This window comes from Temnothorax curvispinosus, unplaced genomic scaffold, assembly GCF_003070985.1.
Source record: "Temnothorax curvispinosus isolate PA1 unplaced genomic scaffold, ASM307098v1 QBEX01012806.1, whole genome shotgun sequence".
In the NCBI taxonomy this organism is placed as follows: Eukaryota; Metazoa; Arthropoda; class Insecta; order Hymenoptera; family Formicidae; genus Temnothorax; species Temnothorax curvispinosus.
The window spans coordinates 180,512-198,045 of record NW_020222586.1 but is presented as its reverse complement, the minus strand read 5'-3'; the positions used below and the strand labels follow the sequence as shown (position 1 = coordinate 198,045).

Sequence of the window (17,534 nt, the reverse complement as noted above, 5' to 3'; positions counted from 1 at the left end):
AAAAGTCAGTTTGGGCAAATCCGCTCTGCCGTACGTCACACGTTATTATTATATCACGCGAACGTATGTAATCTAAATAAAATAAACAAACATGCTTAATATAATATGGACATATTGCTCGCGGAATGAGGATAGTAGATATGTAATGGATATTAATGATTGGAATTAATTTCTCTTTCTTTCTCTCTTTACCTTTCCTCGATTTCTGATAAAATCTTAAGCTAAAATTGGGTCAAAACATTGAACTAAAATTTAGGGTCGTGCTGGAGAAAGCATAGCATCTGTACCGCCAGTTGAATTTTACGATATATCAAAGATATATCAAATGCAGTCTCTCTCTCTCGTACGCGCCACGCTCGTTGGTTTCGTGAATTTATGCGCGAGGCCCGACGTATATTGGAGCTACTTAAATTCGCGCGGTGCGTAATACGCCGACGGGTATGTACGCCGACAACCGCAGGTGCCTTTCAGGCGCTTGCAGCAACGCATAAAATATATCAGCGAGACACTCCCGAAGGTGAAAGAGCATTTTTTTTTTCGGGGCAAGCGGGACACCTCTCGGGACTTCCGTGTGAACGTGACACGCGCGTTCGTACGATACGTCACGTTTTATATGGAGATTCTTTCATCCGCGGGGGTTTTTAATCAGCCAGGGAGCTAATTTTTCCCTTAACCGTTTCCGTGATCATCTTGAAAAGTCTTTTAATATTCCGATGGTATGTCGTATATTCCGCGGTTTCTGTATTTCTATGTTCGATGTTATTTCTATGTTTCCATCTTCCATGTTGCCTTGTTATAAATGTCATTTGTAAAAAGACGTCGCCGCCTTCTGCATTGAAAATCGTTAGAATTGCGCGATTTCTGGCTTTGTTGTACTTTCAGTGCCTTTACATCGCACTTTCTCTCCCTATCTGTACAATCTCTATCTCTTTACCGTTTTCTCTCTTCCTTCGTCGTCTTGAAAAATATTGTCTTAACTGTCTGAACGGTAATTTTGTAGGCTCTCACGAGAACCCTCTCGCGATTTATAATTCATATTACTCACACGAATCTATGAGTCATGTTCGGGACGCACACATCTCCCTGTACAATCCTCGCGGTCGAAGTAGGACGTCAAAAGGTTAACGGTTGTATCCGCGTGTATAAGTTGGATTTTATCGATACTCGAATTGAGAATCCGTCTGAAACAATACCTGTCTGTTCAAGGCTAAACGAAGTACGAAACTGTAGTGAAACTGATTCAATGCCAGCCGTGCAACGGCGAATAAGTCGAACGGTGAATTCGCCAAACTGTCGTTAAAGAAACGCGTATAGAAATTACGGATTATATCAGATAATCGCAAAATGAATTTTAAAAAACTTCACAGAGGCAACAGTTCGCGATCATTAATTCAATATTTAACTTTATATGAAGTATTTAAAGCTTATAAGCTTAATATCTCTCTCAATAGCGCTCTTAATAATGAGCCTTTGAAAAAATTGAATCCAGTCACATGGAATACATCAAATGAGATAGGATTGAATTGGACTCATCGCGATCCAAGACATCGAGTCTCAACGTGGCAGTAAGAATAATCGCAACATAAACACTTGCATATGTACATGACAAGTATGAATCGCGGTTATAGCGCTTGGTCAAAACTTGAAACGTGATACACGAGAGTTAATTTTTCATTAGCAATTCAAACTGCAACACGATCTTCAACTTATCCTGAAGATATCGAAGATATTATAATACAATTACATAATATTTCAGTGAGTAACGAGTTAAAATAACGCCTGCCGTTGTATCTCACCAGAAAGAAATGTGACTTTGCAATTTTTAACTTATTAATGCTCGCGAAGGTTTATTATTGTTCCGCGCCTCGGTGCGCTCATTATCCGAACGCGTTGTCAGGCGCCCGTCTTTTCTTTGACGGCTCGCTACGCAGGTAATTTGGATCCAGAAAACTTAGTAATTACTATGTAAATCGGCCCTCGCTTTATTAAGGTCGTAATGTATGCGTCTTATTTCGTGCTTGTTACCGCATACCGCTGCAGCATGAATGTGTCCGCCAAATTGGTTCGTACGTGTGGGTGTAATTTGCAAGTTATTGGGAGTGGCCCTTTGGAATTATGGTACAGTGACGGTAAATAAAGTTAGTCGTTTGTCAAAAAATTGATAGTGTTTTGACAAATATTTATGAGCAGTGGAAAATTATGGGGCAAAATGATTCTTGACGCGAAGAGGGTACCAAGAAGATTAAATAACGCTGAAGAAAATGTCGTTTCTGTGACATTTCTCTTCCGGCAGGCTTTTAATCTGGCAATCTTTATATATTTTAAGAGAACGTGTTGTCGTACCTTTAAGCGTGAATCGGTTGCGCATACGTTAAATGATATGATAATGTCATAAATTTTAAGAAATATTGCAAATTAACTAGAATAGTGTGCAGGAATTATGAATTATCAAGCGCTCTATCGCTTACAATTAATAATCAATTACAAAAATTATTCTCATTTCTTCGTTTTTCCTGATTTTCTTTTTATGATAACAAAGAATGAAATATTTCCACTATATAATGTTCGTTCTCTGTAATACAAAATTAATTTCGTTATAAATTAAGAATTCGCAAAGTATAGTATAATCTTTCATAGTGGTATAATCTTGAAATGCAAAAAAATTGGGAAGACCATATTTCGCCAAGCACTGCAAGTTAAGCGCTTAGGAGACAAGCACGTCATCACGGTGAAAACCTCGGCTGCTTAAAACCTCATAGTAAACATAGCCTTTTTTGTTCCACGCCGCCCACGGAATTTTTATAAGTCAATACCGCAACGCCTTGTCACTTTGCCGAATATATTTAACAAAAACTCTTAAGACGTTTCGACATACTTAACCGCAGTGGTAAAACTTGACGACTAAACGAATGCTACAACAGTATGCAAGTAGCAAAACTTTTGTTGAACTTACTTTAAGAAGTCGCTGCAAGAAACGATGTAAAAATTAGAAAAGAAAGGAATATATTTTTCGCGTGATTTGCATATCAAAGGCGCGGGATCGCGGTAGCCCGCAGAAGTAATCGCTTTGCTGTTTTACAGCCAAAAACAGGCGAGCCAGTTTATCGCGCGCTTCAACTCGCTTGTCCCATTTTAACAGAGCCTTCACTCCCTCGTAAACACGAGTGTCAGTCGCGTGCTCTCGTTTCGCACCGCGGAATGCAAAAAGTACGGGCTATGCCGGCGTTTCGACAAGGATGGAGGGCAAAGCGCAAACGCGCTAATAAAATGACCGCAGCGGCGGCGGTGGCGGGACGGCGAAGAAACATACAGGACTACAAGAAAGATTTTACGACGACTCTTACCCACGTTTATTATCCTCCACTCGCGCATACTTCAGCGGCCGAAGCTACGTCTGGTTAAAACTCCCCGCGCGGTTGCGGACCGAGCGGTTGCAATCGCTCGGTCTGCAAAACGGCGGAATATCTTTCATATGCACGCGCAACGACGGCCGAGAGATTTAAGTAACTCCCTAAAGATCATGCGAAGTTAAACGGGTAACCTTTTCGCTGCCACCCATCAAGCTGCCCCCCTCGGGGAAATAAAACGAAAATCCACGGCTATTTCGACGCGTCGCCTGTTACTTATTCGCTACATGAGCTAACATTCAAAAACTGGACGGTAGAGTTCACGTGTAATCGATGCAAATCCCTCGCATCGATAAACATCGGATTATCTCACTCGCTTTCCGCTAAGGCGAAAAAATTCGCCTTAGTCTCGACTGCCTTTTGTATCTCTGCGAGGGGGTCTTTAAACGGGGACGGATATATATTCCGCGGCTACTCCGCGGTCGCTTCGCTCTCTAACCCGCGAGCGTGAACTGGTAATATAAGCGACAGATGCCGTATCGCGACGTATTTTACGTTTCGTTAATATCCCCTCAGTGCTTAGAAACGGCGCGCTCCGTTTTCGCCAAGCGGAACGAGATGCGCATCATACGGAATATATCGCCGCTCTTCCTCTTCATTTATCTTCGCTGCCGCCGCCGCAGCTGCCGCCGCCGCCGCTTCTTCCACATGTGTACCTAATTCCGTCCGTAGATCCTACCGCGAATGTAATATAAGCGACACGCGCTGCAATCACCGCGTATTTTATTGTACGTCCGCGTTGCGTTTAACTGATGCTGCGGTTGCGGACGGAACGGCCGCGGTCGCGGTCGACGAGTGATACCGGATATAACGACAAGATGCAGAATGCAACTGGGTTTTTCACAGATGGGCGAGCTATTGTTATATCAATGAGAGATCTATGGGATCACTGTATTTTATGTACGTACAGACTCACGGCATGATCTGTGTTCAATGAGCTAATGCGAAAAAAGACATTCCTTTCCAAAAGTTTTAAAAACCAGTTTAAGTATTTATGATTAGAAATGAATAATTTATGTGTATTGCATTCTCCCTATATTATACCCATCTTGAGACGGATGTTGATTCATGCTAAACGATTCATTCGTTTGATGATACGTGAAGAGTGTCAGTAAATAACGGCTCTTTATTGCCGCGCTTTGTGTTAGGTTTAAATGTAGATTTAAAGATGGGAACTGTAGCACATTGAATTAATAGATAAAATCATCATTATAAATTATAAATTGAAATATATGTACATGCATAATATAATTTTTCATTTGCAAGAATTGTTAGAGAAACTTGTCAAGTTTGGAAATTAATTTTATTTCTTTATATCAATATTTTATTATATATTTTATAATTATATTGTATATATAATAAATAATTTAATGATAAAATGGTAATATGTGTGAGAAAATAAAAATATAATTTCGAAACTTGAGAAGTTTCTTTAAAAATTCTCGATAGCTATCTGTCCCAGCAATGAAGGAGAAATAACTGAGAGAGAGAGACTTGCCCGGCAACACAGAATCTTAATGGCATCTCAACATCAATGTAAGCGTTAGGTTCCCGACTTGGTTGGCATTAAGGCGACAGATCCTAATGCGTAGCTCGAAACTGCTACCCTTATCGTAGATAACCGTGCTCGTCGTATTTCAAATGCGGAGGATTAAAATTCATCTTGCGCTATCAAAATTCACTATCGAGAGATAAACAGCGGCCAACCGTGTGTTTCTCTCGCTGGTTTAAGCAAGCGCAAAAAGGCGAGCCAAGTGGAGCAGCCGGACTCTATATAGCTACCGGACTCTAACGCGCAACCGTGGCGGAGATAAACCGACGATCGTAATAATATATGGCGCCGGAGTAAAACGCCTGTTACGCGAATAAATTTGCCGGCCGCGCGCAGTCGTTTATTGGGTTCGCCGGAGGTTACCGAGCCGCGGATGTGTTTGCGCGCCCTACGCGAACTGGGATTTAATCCAGATCTTTATTGCCTCGCGGGGAGAAGAAACCTATCTCCAGAGATGCGGGGGCGGAGAGATGCACACCGGGTACGACAGAGAGTCGCGTTAAGAATGCACCGTGTCTCTTCGAACGCCGATACCCCTTTTCTCCCCCTCAACGCTGCCAAACGAAACGCGCTCGATATACTCCGACGTTTTTTTTTTCCCGGATTCTAAGAGGATTTGCGGGAATCCACACCGTTCGAGAGCCGCGCGAAATATTCAGCTAAACAGCTAAATCAACTGGTTGCTTTGGATTATCTGACATCGTACGCGTTGGAACGGATTAGGGCTTAGGGTGTTACTGTGCATTATGGTGGCAAGAAATAATTGTCGACAAAATTTCAGAATGGACGAAGGAAACTCAGTTCGGGTAAAATTCGAAAGCTATACATATGTACTACTTATTAATTAATTATACATGTCTAATTTTTTTGTAAAGAAATGCAAGTGTCTTTTAACAAATCGCGTATCTACGTTTCCTTTATGTAACAAAAGAATTTGTGTTCTTTCTCTCATAAAAATATCCTATTTACATATTTTGCATAATTTTTTTTTCCATGCAAAAAGTACTTTTATTGTAAATAAAACGCAAAGCATGAGTTCGATTTCCAATAGCGTGCCGGTGAAATACGATACGATCCTTAGCGTCATCGAGGGTATCAGGCCTGCGGAAAGAATCCTTTAGTAGCGAAAACCAACCGATGATTATGCACTTTTTATTATCGCCTATAAGTTATATAGTGTTTCCCCCTAAGCAAGTTTCCTGGTTGCCACGTGAGAAGTTGAACGCAACGCGGCAATTTCGATAATCGCCCGCAATAACCGCTGGCACACCATTCTCCTTGTATACATAAAGCTGAAATTGCGATAATTCACGCGGGGCTTAAAAGTATTATTAAACAAGCATCTTTGATCCTGCGTAGATATTCATCTATAACTTCATTGTTGCCTTCGTGATGCGTATCTGCATCGGCAAAAGACTTTGTGTAATAACTCAATCCTCGCTGGGAAAGAATTTATAAGTATATGCGCGCGCGATACCTTTGCATAGATTATTTCAAAGGTTGAGGTAATTGAAAAAAATAAAATTATATAAAAAAACCAATACTGTTACCTGTTGCATTATTAAGAATACATTCACGTATTATCATGAAAATATGTAATATATATATATATGTATGTACATTGCACGGAGAGAATTTTCTCTTAAAATTTACCCTGAAATCATGGTAGTTATGGGACATGTATCACCAAGAATTTTATGCGAGCTATTCTGATTACTACCATAATAAAAAATATTAATATCTATTACATTAAAATATAAAATATGTTTGATTAATTTTACTAAAATATATCTAGGAAATTTCAATAATTTTTCAAAATTTACCAATCTGCTTGGTAATTTTTATCACGTTGTTTTTTAAATGTCTTTTGTATACTTTAAAAATTCTTTGATTGCCAAGTTCCCAAGTTTGTAGTGAATTTAGAAGTAAAATTTAAAAAAAAATTCTCTCCGTGTATATATATGTAATACATTAAAAAGTCTAAAATTAAAATGGATTTATTAATTCAATAAATATTAACGATAAGAAAAGATAAATAAAAATTCACGAAGACGAAGATAAATCGATCGGCAACAAGTAATTTTATGAATCACAGAAACAATATAAATTTTCCGATGATAAAGGCGAAAATTCTCAGACTGATTGTGAGATATCGCACGTGTATCTGATGTACGGGGAAGATTTCATATTCGACTGAGTAATAATGGTGGTTCTCGGTTAAATGATTTACAAAAAAAGATCGTAGCGTATGGGACGTTGCGATATGGGATATTAATTTTGTCAGGATTCGCCGTCTGTATACACGGAGTTCGCTTCGTCGGAAATCGCAGATCACAGCCGCGGTGGGATGAAAAGATGAATTAACGGAGATGAAGCCTTGTGACCTTGTCTACGGTGATAGGTATGTGACGCGCCTACAAATAAAAATTCATTACGCATAGATAAAGTCACGAGTCTCACGATTCCCGACGTTATGTCATAATCATGGATAATTCACCGCATTCTAATACAGTATATTGAAATAGAAATTGAGCGCGAGACGACGTGCGACATACTCGTATTCGCCCATTTCAAAGATCATTTTAATTTTCACTCTGGTCATACACGTGAAACAAAACTATATAATAACATTATACTATAAAACGTATGTAAACGAAGTTATGTAAATGACACTTAGCCTGGGACGCGCATTATACGATGAATTATGTTGCAAGAAAGATCACGTGAATATCGAGATAAGGTTACAGGCAACCGCATCGGAAAGCGCGTAATGAAAAATCAAAGCTTGGCTATTACGTCGCAATCATAAGGGTCAGACCGGTGCAGGTGTAACAAAGCTTCTTCAAGAGTTGTTAGTCATGTAAGCGTTACGCAACGAAGGCCGGCAAATTGTGTTTTTGCCAACAAATATCAAGGCAAGAATTATCGTAGCGGCGTCCGTTTTTTTTCTCTATCCTCCGGTCGACTTTGATGCGCGCCCACGGAGACGCGAGCGACGTCAATAACCGGAAGCCCGTAATTTCGCTGATCGATCGCCTTTTCAGTGGCGTTACCGTAACCGTCTATCCCCGGGTAGATCGCACCGGAAATCGCACGCGCATCGGCGCGGCGGCGGCACGCCGGATTATCACTCACCGGGGATTTCAAGCGCTATCTTCAAGAAGTTGCGAACAATATATCACGGTGCGCGATGCGCGCGATCGTCTTGCACCACCTATCATTATCCGCGCGATGGCCGGGGATGATTTATCTCGCGGTCTTTAAACTACCGCGTTTCGTGCTTGAATTCTTTCCGCAGACGGTCATTATGCTGCGCGAGACGAAAGTTCGCGGCGACAGTCGTCGCGCGAAACGTTTAAGACTTCACGAAGATTGATCTTTGATTTTAAGTGGCTTTTGAGGAAGAATCCCGGCACTTGACCCACCGCACGCGGAGTACATACACAGAGTCTCCCGAGATCTACGACCTCAATCTCAACGACGATCCTCGGAGCTTTCCTCAAATGAGACGTCGCGCTAATAATTTCAAATTGTGAACCCTAAAAGCCGTAACGAATGCCTTCTTCATCCTTTATTATACTCTCAGAAAAAGTTGATTTTGTATTTGTCGAAAGTTCTGAACGTGTAGTCCGAAGCACCCTGTACTCGTGGATGCGTAGATAATTATCGCAGGAAATTGGGACGCACGATAATGTGAAACGTGACATGCTGAAGATCAACGGCATGTTTATTATAATGTACATTACGAGAGAATGTCCAATTTTAATTTTATAGTTTGCGTTGTGGACGATGTTATGCGGCGGTTTCTCCTCTTAATGGAACAAGATAACGGCACTCTCCTGTGGCCATTATAATCGGTAGCTGGTAATAATATCCAGGGAATAAAAAAAGTAGCGGAGACGCGCGGCGCACATAATATTTTAAAAAGTTTACATTAGATTGGAAGAGTATATTTTCTGATGATCTCGAGACAATCTTTTCTTAGTGGGAACTCGAACAAAATCTGTATTTCGATAATTTTAATAGGCTTTTAACGTTAAACAACGATAATTAAATATGAAGTTAAGATTTCGTTATTGAATTGGATTTAACCGAAGAGCAAAATAAACCTTTTTATCTATACAGCTCTTCACCCAAATTTTTTCTTCTTTGACACTAATTGCCACGTATAATTATGCTTATGAATCTTTGCAAAGAGAGAATCAAATCCAGCTTGGTTAAAAAGCAAATCGTGTACGGATACAGAACGCATTGCTAATACGGACTACTTTTCTCCAGAATTATTTATTAAATTGTTTATTAAATCAGGGAGATTACACGACCTCGTGATATTAAATACCAGCAATTAATTAAAACTTTTAATCGTATACCGATGTCGATAATTACGTTGATTATCACTCATTTATATTCGGTGCTTAATGTATACATTTACCATTGCGATAGAAAACATCGTTATTAAAATGTTCTTTTTTTCCCTCCGCGCAATTATGAAACGAAGTAGGTAAATAAAAACGTGTAAACGCACGATAATTGTCTTAATGTACACGCTATTATCCAACAAAACTCGGAGTGAACCTCGCTAAATTATTTGCCCGAGCGTATTAATTACCGTTGCACGAGATCCCGCCTTGGGATCTAGTCGCAAAGGTATGAATTATTGAAATTTTATTGCGCGCGGCCGTGTTCCTTGTTTCTCGCGAATTAAAGTGGCATCTCGTTGCGAGAGGTTGCGAGGTTCGACCCATCATGAGAGAGGGTCGCGCATACACACGTACTCACAGAAAAGACTGTTCGCCGCACCGTAACACACCTTCGCTGTACTTGCGCCTTCATGGTACGTGAAAGGCGCATTAGCCTCACCTTTAATCGCTCGCAAGTCGTCGACGCGAAGGCGATTACCTGCAGGCCATTAAAACTGTCATACGAGGGATCTTTCGGCGATCAATTGCGGTGTTTACTGGCCTCTTAACGAGACGACATTATCCACGTTCAGCGAGCACGGGGCTCGACGGGCCTCGATTTTAGCGCGCTGTACTTTTCGGTGCTTTCACCTCCTACGTGTCCCGTCAACGTTCGCAACAACGCAAAATTGAAATGATTTGCGTGTTTTAGAGGCAGCGATAACCGATGATCGATGCGCTCGCCGTTACGTCATTACTCGCGAAATTCGATGCGACAGCTTTCTCGACACACGTCCGCGCAAATAAATTCCTTATTGACGATTATTTTTGTTATTGTCCGTCTCAGGGGAAATTTATTAACTATTTATTAAAAATAAATAATTATACAATACTGTATAATTCTCTCAATGGCACATCATGTCGAGCTACACTACGCGATGGTGGCCTAATCGTACGAATCTGCATTATTTCACTATATGTTATTAATCTTGCTGTCCAATTATATTATTAACTATGATTTATCATTATGGTTATACCTTTGCGCACGCTGGCATTAAGATTGCGCGATAGCGCTACGTTGCTACGTCGAATTATCAAAGTTTAAGTAAAGTTGGTTACATTTAAGAACTCCAGTACGACGTGATGCGAAGAAATTTATCGTTGATAATTTGTCAATATATAACGTATTTATGTATTATTGCTTCTTCGTGTAGTAGTCAATAGGAAAAATATTAACATTTCGCGGGATGACTTTCCCTTTCCTAATACGTGATCTGTACAAGATTTTAATTTAATTGATTTTCCAGTAAAAATCTTATGTTAATTAGATTAATTGAGATTAATTTAGATTAATTCATATTGATTTAGATTAATTTAGAATTTTAGATCAAAGGCACAATTACTTTCCTATATAAGTATAGATAAGTCGATATATCGATTTCCATCCGCAAAAGGTTAACGGTGATCATTAAAACTAGACGCTGGAATTCCCTACCCCGAGAAAAGAGATTATTTCCCAAACGTCGTCGGTCACGAAATGTTCGCCGAAAGAACGTCGAGCTAATCTTCCCTCATCACGTGCACGAGAAGCGTGAAGCTACCTAAGGTAACTCACGGCATCGTTAGACACCGCGAAAGCGCCGATTCCGAGGATATAATTAACGACACGAGCCCGAGTCGGTAGCGAAGGATAATTTTTTTCGCTCGCGCGGCTGCGCGCCGCCGCCGCCGCATCGACTCGCAAACGCGGTTAATGGAATACCCGATGCTGCGCTCCACGGACGGACACGGTGGGATCATCGGCGTAGCCACCACGTGCTACATCGAACGCGCCGCAATACGCCGGCACCCGTCACGTCTCAGGATCGCGCACTCGGATTTTTCCCGAAACCCGTTTCGCGCGGCGCGGCATCGCGACCTCGCGTCAGGCTCATGTCCTACGACGTTGCCTGCCTACGCGGCTTGTCGTACGAGCCGACCCGCTCGTTCTCATTCTAAGGTTGATCCTTTGGCAAGGGAAGGATCATAATAGCGAACGAAGAGCGAAAGACGAGTGGTGCACTCGGAACGATCGTTCGATGCAACTTGTAACAATCGAGGATTGTACCGAGGATCTCCATCGAAATGATAATAATCTTTCGACGATCATTTTTAAGATGATGATCGTCCGTTACCTATAACGAATACACCAGTGCAGCAATCCCTGTCATATTTATGTATTACAAATTAAAATAATTCATTCTGAGATGTATAAATAATAAATCAAACTCTTGACATTCGACAGCAGTGATGGTTAATTTATTAAGCGCTCGGTCATTCCTGCTCAGAGATTTTGTATTCCTTTTAAGATCATAGTCAACGTTATTGATTAACGACATTAGACGCGCAATTAAAATACTAGCTATCTTTCAGCCTGATAAATACAACTCTCCTTTTGATAGCGGTACCTACTCTGTAGAACACGGAACGACTGTACATAGACAATAAAGTCATTAAATTTATAGCGCCGAGAGAAAAGCTTAGGCAAACAGTAGAAATGCGCATTGCGTTTTGAATCACGTCAAGACTTCACAATGAGAATATGTAATGCGAATAATAATCGCTCGAGAAGGGCACAACCGGCGATGCAGATCTCCTAAAGCGCGAAAGAGCACGCATTAATAGCCGCTGTATTATTGTAGCCGTGGATCCGAGCATCTGATTTGTTGCCGAGTGTCAGAATAGGATACGTTCGCGGACTCTGAAACAGGTATAACCGTTGCGTAGGCGGGCACGTCACTCGACAGCTGCTCTCTCTCTCCTACCACGTGAGAATTCCGTCTCCGTGCAGCATGGTTGGAAATCTGTTCGCCAATGTGACGATAAGGTATATCAATATAAGATACAAGTATCGAAAAAGGAAAAAATACATTTCTACGCAGACAGGTTAAAAAATAAGAGAAAAAAAACGAGAGCATGGTTAAAAATATCGGTGGACTGTATAAATATCGGTGATACCTGTCGGTGAACTATATACTTAAAATAATAGTCACATAAATATGGTATGTTATGCAATATTTAATTTCCAATCTAATCTTCGTATCTTAAGGTACGAATATTTAAATGTTTGAGCTCATTTTCCGTCAATTCCGCAAATACTACAAAATAAATAAAGAAATAACGTTTAATGACACTATTATTGCATACCATTAGAAATCTTTTTTTACACCAGGCATGTGAAAATACCAACGAGAATTATTTTTGCGATTGCGACATCTAATTATGTCATCGTCAATTCGGAATTCCATTCGGCGTGCGATTCGTTATCGCTGAAAGAAAAAGACAGACTCACGTCGTCCCTATCCTCCCGGAGGTCGTCGTCGGGACTTCCCTCGAGGACGAACCCGACCTCATTGTTGTTTCTCGTGAGCGACGGCAGCTTCCTCGGCGTCAGCTCCTCGCCGTCCGTGTCTCTTTTGCGTTTGCCGTGCTCGTTAAGCGCGGCCTCGTGCTCGTCCAACATGTCGGTGACCATCAGTTCCGACTCGACGCTAGTCGGGGATACGACCTCGTCCAACGGTGACATCGTCGTCGTCCGGTCGGCTTCGCCGGCCTCCAAGACGGACATGGTGGACTCCGGGGTCCGTCGATGATGCCCGCTACCTCGCTCGCCGGAACTCGCGCAGATCCGACGAGATAGTCGTCGGCCGCCGATAGGTAACAGCGAGACACCGACACTGGCCAAGTGAGTACGGACGCGGGCACATAGAGCCTCCTTTCGCCTTAAAATCTCGTTCGTTCCGCGACTAATTATCGGAAGTCACCAGAGATATCTGTTACTTAATCCTGGAATTTCAATGAGCACGCCATCGTCAATTAGAGAGAAATCCAGAGGTCGAACCTGTGCCAGTTTGTCGTCGCTAATTCCGACGACAATGATGTAAGGATGGTTCAATAATGAGACATGAGAGCCTCGTGTATACACTTCGTGTTAAACTTCAATTCGTTCGATACATCTCATGTGTATCTGTTTGTCGTTACGGTCGGCGAACAACGCGTATCATCCGGTAATGATTGTTTAATGAAAGAGGAATGCGCATAAATCCGCTATCGCCATTAAACTTTGGCCAATTACAAAGATCCGATTGTCAGTAATATCCACGTATACGTTTGTCGGGTCGCATCGTCGGCGGCAATCTCCTCTGATTATTCCTTGATGGCATAATGATCGTCCATTAACCGGATAAACTTGGTTTATTTAAGAGAAATATCAACAAGCGCTCGCGCGGTTCAAACCGCAGAGTTGCGCGTCGTTAGCGAAACGTCGTTCCTAAGGACGTCTCTTTTTCAATTGGGTTTCGCCTTGACTCCACGATTAAATTTCCATACACGATCCAGGCATTAAAACTGCCATTAATCGTGGTGATGCGCTTCTTGCGATCATCGCTGTTTGATGATGTCTAATTTCAGTCGCGAACAAAACCATTATACGCGGTTTGCTCATACGCCAGTTTTACAATAAGTGGCACAAATCGGTGGCGCGCTTCACGCCGTGAAACGCACACGTGCGCAACGCCTTCCTAAAGAAAAATTGTCGCAAATGGAATTCTAGTGTACCACTACTATGGCAAGAAGCTTCGGAGTATCCATAGTGACGAGCTACAATGGCACTGCTGCTATAATTGTATGCAAATTCGCTGTCAAACGTAACTTTCACTATCGCTGAAGAGCCATCTCAGGAGGAGACTACGCTGTTCTACCGACGCGCGTTATGTCCCACTCAATTAAGAGAGCTCAAACGTCAACGTTATTTGCGAACAGCTGTCAGCGCGCCGTTCGCCGGACGCTTCGACATCTCGATCGCGCGAGGAATCGCTTTTACGCGGTCGTTTTAGCAAGACTTCGATAACGCAACGGAGCAATGCGAGGCAAGATTCGTGCTGTGCGAGCGCATGTCAATCACGCGCGCAGCGCGATAATAATCTGCAGGATATTATTGCAATTTTGACCTGAAACCGAGTCGCGGAATCTTGTCGCGTTCGTTACGCGACAATCTGTCGCTCGTATGAAATTTTGTCGCGTTAAAATACGCGGGGGACAGTTCAATGCCTCAGATCTTGCGTCACCGATCGCCTCCGGATCGCGTCTCGCGTTCACGCGATGCGTCAGCTTTCGAACGAGTTTCGACGAGGCTCGTTTCGAGACGATCGTCGAGGGGGACGACCTCGCGCCTGCCTGTGCGCGCATTCAACTCTCCGGCTCCGCGCGCGATACGCGCGATCTCTCCCGTTCCGCGTTTTTCCGCTAAAGCAGCTACGATCGCTCGATCGGATACGTCGACGCGTAATTAAGCGGCATCCCGTCATCAAGCACGGATTTTCCTCGGATGTAGTCACGTCGCGCCGTCATTCAGGCCTTCTTTTTCCTTTTCGCCGTCAACAGAATGACTAATGTATTTGAGAATACGTCGGAGGATCAACGACGCGATCTACTTGCGAGTCCCCTTCGATGTATCTTCGGTACCTTCTTGGAAATTATTGGCGTCTCCCAACGGCATCCAGTGGCGTACGCTCGCGTGTATCGAACGACGCAGAAGCCGCGGGCAGCCACCGAAAGTCACGTGGCAGGCCGGTTTCCGCGGTGCGAGTCGGTGCCGGCTTACCGTTCTCACAATCGACAGCCTGGCCGCTCGACCCGGCCCGATTTCACCGCGGAATCAAGACGCGGACGGTGGTCGGTGACGAGATTCCCGTCCTCGATCGATCAACGCGCGCGGCACGCAGGCATGCCGATATCCTCTCTCGGCTTATACGTGAGGCCGATCGTGCTATTCGATCCTGCGTGATGAATCACGCGTATGCGCATCACGCGAATCTTCAAATTCTTCGTCGCGCGAGGCTCCCACCTTCGCCGGCAATCGTGAGATTCGAGCCTCGAAAATCTTCGGCACTAATGGTGGCTGATTCACGCATTACGCACGAATCTTTATCGTTACATAAGGCTTACATAATTCGCCGTTCCGAAAGCACTGCAATCACCACTTTCCGGAATCTGTCTCATTTTGTAGCGGGAGACGTTGGCATCCGTCGAGGGCTCGATCAATCAATCGTAGACCACGTGGTCGTGCACTGTCACGTGGGGGCGGAGAGAAGGAGACAACGACGACGACCACGACGATAATGACGACGACGACGAAGATGATGATGATGTGACGCTAACGATTAATGAGAATCCGTACGGCAGCGGAAGGGGTAGTCGCGGGAAGGGAGCACCGAATCAACCCGCGTTCTGTGAGGTCACTTTCGGAAAAGTCACCCGGTGGAAAGCTCGCGATACGCACTCTTTCAAACGCCCGTGTATTGGTCGAAGGTCGACGAGGACCGATCGGGCGACACCGCGTTGGCGCGCGCGCCTCTCGAGAATGGCCTAGAGGCGAAAAGAGGAAAGGATCTCCTCGAGTGGCGCCGCCCGCGGCAGGAGGGGGCAAGTGTCTCTCTCTCTCGCTCTCTCTCTCCTTCTCTCCTTCCCTCGCTCCCTCGTGCGTGGAGCAAGTGTTGAAGCTGTGCTCCACACGATATGCCCGGTGGACCACCACCATCACCATCGCACGCTACCATCGCGAGTCGCTGGTAGTGCTGGTACCGGTGCGTCCGCAGGCACCAACACCATCAACGACGCCAGCTGTCGCGCTCTCCGTCTCGCTTCATCGCGATCTCGTGGCCTCGTCGACGCTGCTTCCGCGCCGACGAACGCCTCTCGAAGTCTCGAGCTCTCGTCCTCCCGCTCTGCCCTGCCAGGCCCCTTCCGCGTCGTTTCCTCCACCGCGGTGTTCCTCCTCTTCGATCTCGAGCGTCATCTCCGTTCGACCGTAGTCGGAGACTAGACCGCTCGGTGTCTCTCCCTCTCTCGCGTCTCTCGCGTCTCTCGTCGGACGAGAATACGCGGTGTATGTCCCCGAGAGTTGCGGATCGAGAAGGATCGTCGCGCAACTTGAGCGAGACGGACGGAGGGAGGACGTGCATGGATTTAACATTTTCCTTTCGGTGGGACGTTTGATGTTTCGCCTCCCGTTCATCTCGTTGCTTCTCTCTTCTTCCTGGTCGCCGGGATCATCGGGAGGGAAACGATCCCGCGGGGACGTGCTTGTCAATGAACTCGAGTGTATACTTATCTCGGTCCGCGCTTTGTCGCTTCCTTCGCGGATGACGGCCGAGGCTGCGTGCGAGCAGGGCACGCCGATATCTAGCTAGATCAATTTATCGGATATCCGAATCTTTTTGGATTTGTTGGACTGGTTCTATAAGTAAAAGATATCTTCTTTTTTCTGCCGAGCATCTAATTATCAACGCATGTAATTCACAGGAAAAGTCCTTTTATTACACGCTGCATACATCGCGCGATGGAAATAAGCGTATATAATTACCATGATTATTATTACGTTCAACTATATAAGCTTAGTACAAGATCAATTCTGTGCTGCATTTAAACTAATCCGATAGTACTTAACATTACAATTTTATGTAAGTTTCAATAAATTCTATTTTTTTTATTGTAACCATCTTTAATCCTACTTCTCATGTCTCTTACAAAAGAACATTGCGGAAGATGTTAATTTAAACCGTTCATGTCTTCGATGGTCTTTTTTTTTTCAAACAAAGGTAAATAAACATTCAACTTATGCGCCATTTATAATTTTTCAAGTGTATCCCACAATGCCAATCTTCTTTTATTCCGCTGCAATAAATCTCGCCTGGTCACAACTAAATTCTTTCTCACGATACCGAATGGTCACTTCACTTCTCCATATTATACAGGTATTCGTAACGTTATCCTTCCTTTTATTTCTTCTCCCTCTCTTTTTCGTTGGCGCGCCGAGATATTTTCGTTCTGCGTGTCATCAGTTTACGGCGGCGCGTATCTTCACTATCTTCGTAAGAGGTATCGGCTCCTTGTCTTTCCACCGTCGCAGATCGTTACCAGCGATGTATGATCTGTCAGCTGCTCTCGAGCGATCCACGCCGATCCGATCTAACGCTAGATCACTTTGGACCGGTCTCTCTCTTTCTCTCTCGCTACCTTCGTTACCTGCTCTATTAATTAGCTTCGCGCACGTAATGCACGCACGCTTCTCGGTGCTGTGCGAACGAAAAAGTTATAACTAACTGCCGAGCCTAAATCTAATGGCGTCGTAGCTAT

At 43.7% G+C, this 17,534-nt stretch overlaps 1 protein-coding gene across 6 annotated transcripts in view; it reads right to left on the bottom strand.

Moving 5' to 3' along the window:
- Nucleotides 1-17,534, bottom strand: part of LOC112462820 (transcription factor AP-2-epsilon) — a 205,763-nt gene that overhangs the window by 69,560 nt on the left and 118,669 nt on the right. For 2 of the 6 annotated variants that reach the window (XM_025028855.1, XM_025028856.1), the window contains exon 1: nucleotides 12,691-15,707. The exons of the other annotated variants lie outside the window; for them this stretch is intronic. In XM_025028855.1, the coding sequence (XP_024884623.1) occupies nucleotides 12,691-12,966 (276 nt within the window). In that variant the 5' untranslated portion in view covers nucleotides 12,967-15,707. Of the gene's footprint in view, nucleotides 1-12,690; nucleotides 15,708-17,534 lie in introns of those variants that run through there. 6 annotated transcript variants of the gene reach the window in all.